Source organism: Chelmon rostratus, chromosome 22, assembly GCF_017976325.1.
Source record: "Chelmon rostratus isolate fCheRos1 chromosome 22, fCheRos1.pri, whole genome shotgun sequence".
Lineage (NCBI taxonomy): Eukaryota > Metazoa > Chordata > Actinopteri > Chaetodontiformes > Chaetodontidae > Chelmon > Chelmon rostratus.
Window position 1 is genome coordinate 19,796,056 of NC_055679.1, and position 8,156 is coordinate 19,804,211.

General features: G+C 45.7%; 1 protein-coding gene across 4 annotated transcripts; it reads left to right on the forward strand.

Annotated features, from left to right (window-relative positions):
• Positions 1-1,802: 1,802 nt before the first annotated feature.
• Positions 1,803-8,156, forward strand: LOC121625484 (rho GTPase-activating protein 8-like). Of its 4 annotated transcripts, none has more exons than XM_041963572.1 (14): positions 1,834-1,913; positions 2,246-2,326; positions 2,754-2,795; positions 4,471-4,614; positions 4,736-4,823; positions 4,901-5,032; positions 5,223-5,309; positions 5,388-5,486; positions 5,569-5,679; positions 5,773-5,846; positions 6,001-6,078; positions 6,295-6,423; positions 6,523-6,626; positions 7,318-8,156. In XM_041963572.1, exons 3-14 carry the CDS (start codon positions 2,756-2,758, stop codon positions 7,513-7,515), a joined length of 1,284 nt encoding a protein of 427 aa, XP_041819506.1. In that variant the 5' UTR covers positions 1,834-1,913; positions 2,246-2,326; positions 2,754-2,755; the 3' UTR covers positions 7,516-8,156. The 4 variants fall into 4 exon arrangements, with proteins under 4 accessions (XP_041819505.1, XP_041819506.1, XP_041819508.1 ...); XM_041963574.1 differs by having other exon boundaries at positions 1,858-1,913; positions 2,249-2,326; XM_041963571.1 differs by lacking the exon at positions 2,246-2,326 and having other exon boundaries at positions 1,803-1,913.

The following is an 8,156-nucleotide window of genomic DNA, read 5'->3' on the forward strand; positions in this document are numbered from 1 at the left end:
AGACACAAAGAAACAGGACGTCTCCAGATTCGGCCTCTGAGAACCATCAGGAGACATCAGACACAAAGGTGACGATAAGATACGACTTTATTGTCCCGAAAGTGGAAAAAGTTTTCAGTTGAGCAGAACATAAAAGCAACATGAAACATCTCCAGGAGATCGAATATAGAAATAAAACAAAGTGTAAAAAGGACATCAATGAAAAAATATTTTAATTCAGATTACAGATTTCAAATAAAAGGCTTGAAAATACAGTTTGGGTTAAAAATGGCAGCTTGTTGCTCAGAGTTCATGTTGTCTCAGAGAGAGAAAATCAATATCAGATCAGATCAATGAGATTTGTGTTTAAAGCAAAGATGAAAATCAATAAAGACAAGAAAAGTTTTTATGTGGAGGAAAAGTTCATGTGCTCGAGTCTCTCCTTCCTCTTCCTCCTCCTCCTCTTCTTCTTCTGACAATAACAATAATAATCACAATGATAATAAGGATAGTATGGAGGTTACAGTTCTATGGATTTACGCTGTCGGCCCGCTGGTGTCTGTTAACACTGTTTGAATCTTTATCAGGTAAAAGTCTGATGAAGGTTTAAACATTATTAATGAAGTGAAAACATTTGATCAGGTGACAAACGGTCAGTGTGTGAGAGTCTTTGTGTCCTGCAGGATCACCACATCACCACAGCTGCCGCAGTACAGGACTCCGTCCAGCAGGTGTCAGGATTTCTCCACCTCCCATCAGCCTGATGATCTGTGCTGTGAGTCTGACAGGAAACTGAACAGTTTGAGTTTTAGATTTTCTCTTTAAGAGAAAAACGTTATCTTTCTGTCATCTCCACCTGGTTTCATCCTGTTCCAGTGAATCCATTATCAAAGAAATGGAGATTACACAAAGAGAACGATCATATAAATTAGAAAACACATAAACTGTAATATACCAGCATAAAAAGATGCTAAATAATGACCATCATCAGGACTACTATACACTGTTTGTATGTTATTATTAGCGATTATTTTTATGCCGATCATCAAGTATTTAATATCCTCCAAATGAACACAACCTCTGCTGTGCAGCTCTGTCACCCAGTAAGTTATTCCATCCTGTAAAACCTCAGAAATTAGGTTAGAAATGCAGAGAAAGTCTGAACCATGGCCATGTTTCCTCTCTGATCTGAAGATGAAGAGGAAACTCCCCTTTAATCCTGCTGCAGCTGACGGACTCAAACTGAGGGTTTCCAGGTGAACTGAAGCTTCACGGAGCTGCCAATCTTCTGCAGCTGGCTGCTGCCTCACCTGAGCCACTGCAGGTGAGACGCAGCTGGAATAATAAAACCTGGACCGACACACATTCCACCAGCAAAACTGACTCCAGGAAGAATGAGGAAGAAGAGCGAGCAAACATTCAGCTTCAGACGGAGCAGGAAGGAGTCACGTCTGCTTCACCATCATCATCACCTTCACATTCTGTCCCTGTTCTGTGTATGAAGTGTTTGCTGCCTGTCATTTCTCTTGAGCTGCTTCTCGTATGAAAACTGAAACATAAAGTGTTACTGGATTAATGTCACTGCTGCATTCATGTGTGTGTTGCATTTTACTGCGTTAGATGTTTTAGGTTGAGCTCATTTCAACTCCATCAGGGGTTTATTCCACTCAAAATCCGTCTTAATTTATTAGTTATTTATATTTGTGTTAATAATCTGACTCTGTAAAGTAATGAGTAACTACAGCTGTTAGAATAAGAACAATATTTTCCTCTGTTATGCTGAAAACAGTATTTTTCTGTGTCTGCAGTAAACTGAGCAGGAGTTTGCACTGCGCATGCGCAGTCCGCCTGCCAGCCGCGGTCAGTTGAGGAAGTTCAGATCAACTTTGTACCTGTTCTCAGATCTGTGGGTGTTAGCGTCCCTCCTGCCACAGGTGAGTGTCTGAACGCTTCATGCTGCGTCTTATCTCCTCACGGCTCAGATGAAAGTTGATTTGAAGTGCTGGAAGATAAATCGATGGTGTTTAACGGTCTGTTTTTACTCGTTTCTGGCTGATAAACGCGGCTTTGACGGGTCAATGACTCCGCTCAGGTGTTGCCAAGATGCTAATTATAGCCTTTTACCTGCTAGCTAGCGCGTGCTGCTGTGTTAGCCGGTGTTAGCTAGCTGAAGTGAAACTGCTCTGACTGTTTATGAACACCTGTCGAGGTCAGGTAACTTCTTCTTTTAATTCTCCTGTTTGATGTGATCAAACATCCTGAACAGAAGCAGGCGGACGTTACTCTACAGTACTCTAAAGTTACTGCACAGAGTACAGATACTCGAGTAAAAGATCCTGCATTCAAAGTGAGTAAAAGTACAAAATCTAAATATCCTTTAAGCACTAAAAGTAAAAGTACTCATGAAGCAGAATGTCCCGTCTGGATTCTAATTATTGATCCGTGATTGTGTTCGTCACTTTAATGTTAAAGCTGGTATCAATAAAGTTTTGTCTTTATTTGTGATTATACGTCATAATTGATTTGTTGTTTCTTTCTGTTATTACTCTGAATCTGTAGCTGAAGTCATCAGGAGTATTTATACTGGAAATACTCAAGTAACGAGCCTCAAGTTGTACTTCAGTACAGTACTCCAGTAAATGTACTTAGTTACTTTGCAGCACTGATTGAAATGTGGATACTGTTCGAAGCTCTTCTTTTATCATTTCTTCCTCTGAACATCAGTTTTCTCTAACGTATTGATCATTGATCGGTTTTCCTGATTGATCCATCAGAGATGAGCTCAGCAGCAGATCTGGAGCAGCTGGCTGAAATCGGTGAGTTTAAAACTGAAACACCAGCTGGAGTCACACAGATGTTTTCCTGTTTTACTGAATTGCTCTCGAGCTGCAGCGAGGTGTTTTCTGTATCGATCGATTGATCGATCTGCTGAGTATCGTCACGATGACCTGATGAAGACGTTTCCGCAGCACAAAGTGACGTGTTGAAATGACTTCTGACAGTCTGAACCTAAAGAGTACTCAGTTACTTTCCTAAATGACAAAGAAAAACAACAAATCCTCATTTTTAAGAAGCTGGAACCAGAAAATCTTTGACATTTTACTGAAAAATGATTCATTGATTATTAAATAGTTGGTGATTAGAGTTGGTGAACTCTGTGAAGCATCAATCAAACCAGAATCAATCATTAATGATCAATCAGTTTCCTGAAGTGTTCCTGAGTCCAGGTATTAATCTCCTTCATCCAATCACGTCGCTCCATCCTCGCTGTGAACCACTGAGCCTTTCAATCATGATACTCTCACCTGTTACCAATCAGCCTGTTTACCTGTGGAATGATCCAAACAGGTGTTTTTGGAGCGTTCCACATCTTTCCCAGTCTTTAGTTGCTCCTGTCACAACCTGTTTGAAACGTGTTGCTGCATCAGATCCAGAATCAGCAGATATTTACAGAAACCACTGAAGCTGATGAGCTCAGACAGTAAATATATTGACTTTGAGCTGTTTTCAGGTGAGTTTCTGTCAGAGAGGATCAGCAGGTGATCACATCCTGTTTAATGTTTTTGGAATCAAGGTTGTAGAAGTACTGCATTCAGAATGTTACTTAAGTGAAAGTACCAAATTATTTGAATGTAATGTAAATATTTAAAGTAGCACAGTAGAAGTACTCTTGCAGGCTGGTTTGTATATTCGATGTGACTGGATCAGAGTTATTGATGCGTTCATGTGTTCATCACTTTGACTCTGCAGCTCATCAATAACTCGATACGCTGCTGCAGCTCGTCAGTTCAAGGATCAATAAAGTTTGAACTTAACCCGCAGTAATAGTCAATAATCAATAATCATCATCTGTGAGCTGATTACATTTTGTATGTTTGATCTGAATCTGAAAAGTAACTGAAGCTGTCAGACACATGTTGGGAAGGGGGGGGGGGGGGGGGGGGGGGGGGGGGGGGGGGGGGGGTAGCAGCATATAAATACTGGAGTGAAGTACAAGTACCTCAGAACTTGGCTGACAGACAGTACTTCAGTAAATGTACTTAGTTACTTTCCACTGTGCTGCATCACTCTGCTGTAGTTTCTGTGGAGGTTTGTAGTTTGGCTGCTGTTCTTCATATTTTACATGAAGAACCCCCCCCCCCCCCCCCCCCCCGAACTAAACGGAGCCTTCTGTCGTTTCCTGTCTGAGCGGCTTCGTGTTTATAAGAAACTTCCTCGGAGCTGCAGAGTAAACAGACGGCGAAGGTGGTTTCCAGTCGGCCCCTTTCTCTCTAATCTGAGCTTAGAAACAGCTGATAAGGAGACAGTTAGCAGGGCGGAGGGTGGGGGGCGGGGGGTCGAGGGTGGGGCACAGCAGGAAGTCATGATTGAGCTTCCCCTCAGAGTCACAGTGTTTATTTTCCTCTGGGCTTCCTGTTCTGTGTTTATCAGACTTTATTCTTCACTCATCATGTGACAAACTGAACCTCTTCATCATCTTCACCCTGACAGAGCTCCAGAAGGAGGAAGAGGAGGATGAGGAGGATGAGACGAGCGTCACGGACGGCCCGTCGCTCCCTCCCGGCGGCGCACTCGGTCCGGATTCTTCTCGCCCGTATTACGACGTGGCTCGCCACGGCATCGTGCAGGTCTCGGGTCAGTAGTGCAGGTCTCGGGTCAGTAGTGCAGGTCTCGGGTCAGTAGTCCTGGACCGGTCCGGCTCCGTTCGCTGCTGCTTTTAAAGGCACAAACACGTCACAGTCTGTTTCCCCTCCAGGTGACGACAACTACGGCAGGAAGCTGATCGTCTTCAGCAGCTGCTGTTTGCCTCCGTCCCACCAGCTGAACCACCGCCGCCTGCTGGAGTACGTTCAGGGTGAATCTGCCGCACCCCCACCCTGACGCTCCGCCCGGCGCCTCACCGCTGTGCTTCCCTCCGCAGGTACCTGAAGTTCACCTTGGACCAGTATGTGGAGGGGGACTACATCCTGGTTTACTTCCACCACAGCCTGAGGAGCAGCAACAAGCCGTCTCTGAAGTGGCTGCGAGAGGCGTACGGCGAGTTCGACAGGAAGTACGCCGCCGCCTTTTAGTCGAGATTTTACTGCCGTCGTTTTTTAAATAAAGTTTAATTTAAAAACAGGGTTTACAACCTTTATTAAATATAAAGACAGAAAAACATTAAAAACAAAGTGTGTGTGTGTGTGCGCGCGCGCGCGCGCGAGCGTGTGTGCGCGTGCGTGCGTGCGTGCGTGTCTTCACAGATACAAGAAGAACCTGAAGACTCTGTACGTCGTTCATCCGACGAACTTCATCAGAATCGTGTGGAACATCTTCAAGCCTCTGATCAGGTAAACACACCTGAGACTCACCTGGCGGAGCTCAGACCGCCTTCAGTCACGCTGACGAGTCTCCGTGTTCCTCCACAGTCACAAGTTCGGGAAGAAGGTGGCGTACGTGAACTACCTGGCCGAGCTGAGGCAGCACCTGAACTACGAGCAGCTCGCCGTCCCTCCGGACGTGCTCAGGTACGGATCCGCCTGCAGACGCCGACTCGTGTTACAGCACAGGAAACCGGCAGCTGTTGTTTGTGTGTCGTCTCTCTCGCAGACACGACGAGAAGTTGCGAGCCGCTCAGAGAGGCGGACCCCCTCCCCCGGCGAAGACGCCCCCGCCTCGGCCCCCCCTGCCCACGCAGCAGTTTGGTGTCAGTCTGCAGTAGTGAGTCTCAGAACATTCACCTCGCTCATGTTTCGTCATGGATGTGCTGTGATGGAGAAACCGCTGAGTCACCGAAACCTGTTTGTTTGTCAGCATCAGAGAGCGGAACAGAGGGGCCACGATCCCACCTGTCGTCTCTCAGACCGTCACCTACCTGAAGGAGAAAGGTGAGTGTTCACCTGATGACGTCATGAATGAGCTCTGGTTGAAGCTGTGTGAGGATGATGATGATGATGAAGGAGCTCCAGATGTTTCTCTGCTGGTTTCACGTCAGTCACAGTTTGCGTCTTTATTCGAGACGTCTGTGTGTGTCTGGACCAGGTCTGAGGACCGAGGGGATCTTCAGACGCTCAGCTCGTGTTCAGCTCATCAAGGACGTCCAGAAACTCTATAACCTGGGTGAGTGGGGTCTCCCCTCCGCAGCCGCAGGGGTGTGTGTGTGTGTGTGTGTGTGTGTGTGTGTGTGTGTGTGTGTGTGTGTGTGTGTGTGTGTGTGTGTGTGTGTGTGTGTGTGTGTGTGTGTGTGTGTGTGTGTGTGTGTGTGTGTGTGTGTGTGAGTGTGACGATGTCGCTGTTGTCGTCGCTGTGTTAATAAAGTTTTGTCGTCATCTGAAGGGAAACCTGTGGACTTCGATCAGTACGCTGACGTCCACGTTCCCGCTGTGATCCTCAAGACGTTTCTCAGAGAGCTTCCTGAACCTCTGCTCACCTTCAGAGTCTACAGCCAGGTGCAGGACATCCTCAGTGAGTGCAGGAGGAAGATGAGGGTCCAGCTGAAGAGCGAGAGTGAACTCTGCTGACAATGATGATGATGGTGTGTGTGTGTTTCCTCCTCTCTCTCAGGTGTGGAGAGCAGTCTGAGGGTCTCCAGGTGTAAACAGATTGTTGAAAGTCTTCCTGAACATCATTTCATCGTGACCAAGTTCCTGCTGTGTTTCCTGCACACGGTACGTCTGATCGAGTCGTCTGATCGAGTCGTGTGATCGAGTCGTCTGATCGAGTCAGTTTGATGAAGAATATTATCGTTAATTCTGACATTTAATTGTAATAATACAGAACAGGCAGCATCAGTCAGTTTAATCAGGTTTTTACTTGAATACACACTCAGCTGTTGAGACTGGTCGCCATAGAAACCAGTAGTTTGAGGATCTGGTTAGTGATCGTTGACCTCCTTCAGGAGGAAAACCAGCAGCTCTTTGGTTCCTTTTCTTTCGTAAATAAAATCTGAACATTTTATTATAAAACTGGAGATGATAAAACAGGAAGTTAGACAGCAGGACAGTAACTATGGCGACAGGTGGTCGACGAAGGCTCTGCTGTCAGATTGAGGTGAAAATGGATCCTGCAGGGATCCTGAGCTGCTGTTCCTGTATGAAAGGTGCAATACAAATAAAGTTTTATTATCATCGTGTCACACCTGACAGAATATCCAACGACCAATAATAATCATGAAAATAATAAAGCTCAACGTGTCAAACTGCTCTGAAGAACCAGTTTAACATCAAGTTCAAGAGGTGAGAAGCTTCAGCTCTTCATGTGGTCCAGTTCATCTGGATGCTGACTCACTGTGACCCCCCCTCTCTGTGTTGATGTTGTGTTGACATGTCTTCTGACTGTTGATCCTCCGTTGGCCACCAGGTGTCTCAGGCGAGCATCGAGAACAAGATGAGTCCGTCTAACCTGGCCTGCGTGTTCGGGGTGAACCTGGTCTGGCCTCGTCACGGTTCCATCTCTCTCAGCGCTCTGACCCCCATCAACATCTTCACCGAGATCCTCGTGGAGCATTTCCACACCGTGTTCGGCTCCCGCTGCCCACCTGCACAGGTAACGCCCTGAATCAGCAGCCGGGCCGCGAGGTCCCTCGTCCTCAGCACTTAGAAACATCTGGACGCCCACGGTCCAGATGTTTCTCCACAGGACGATTCCTAAAGACTTTAAGACTCTACAGGACAAAACCTCTGCACATAAAAACTGTGGAGGAGGTTCCTGCTGCCCAGAGGATGAACCTAATTCTTCACCTTCATCGGCGCCACCTTCAGGTCAGACTGTCGGCTTCACACACTGGACCACTGAAGTATTTCTGCTGCCAAGATTCAATAATCGATGTGACAGAGAGTGTTTGTGTGTTAGATTCTGAATTTATGGATTCATCAAAAACATCTGGTTAGCTAATAAACACACAGTATAATGTAGTTAGCATTAGCATAGTTAGCATTAGCAAACACTAGCAGTGTGTTATAGTCTGTTACAAACTGTTTGTTAATGTTGGTGAATGTCGCTGAGAGCTGCTGCATGCTGTTAGTCGTGTTGTTCGTTTGTGTAATAACGACACGGACCGAACGTGTTCGCTGTCTGTTTCTGTATTTTTCTGTTCGCTGCAACGATCACACACTTATTTTTATTGGAATAATATAAAAACACTGAAACATTCATTTAATGACACTTTCAGATTAATACAAATAAAATGTAAAAAGTTG

Excerpts from the sequence above, each read along its gene's own strand:
- LOC121625484 (XM_041963571.1), top strand. The coding sequence starts at position 2,756 with ATGAGCTCAGCAGCAGATCTGGAGCAGCTGGCTGAAATCG. Across the intron at positions 5,033-5,222 it reads TACGGCGAGTTCGACAGGAA|ATACAAGAAGAACCTGAAGA; the intron begins GTACGCCGCCGC and ends GTGTCTTCACAG. Across the intron at positions 5,310-5,387 it reads ATCTTCAAGCCTCTGATCAG|TCACAAGTTCGGGAAGAAGG; the intron begins GTAAACACACCT and ends GTTCCTCCACAG.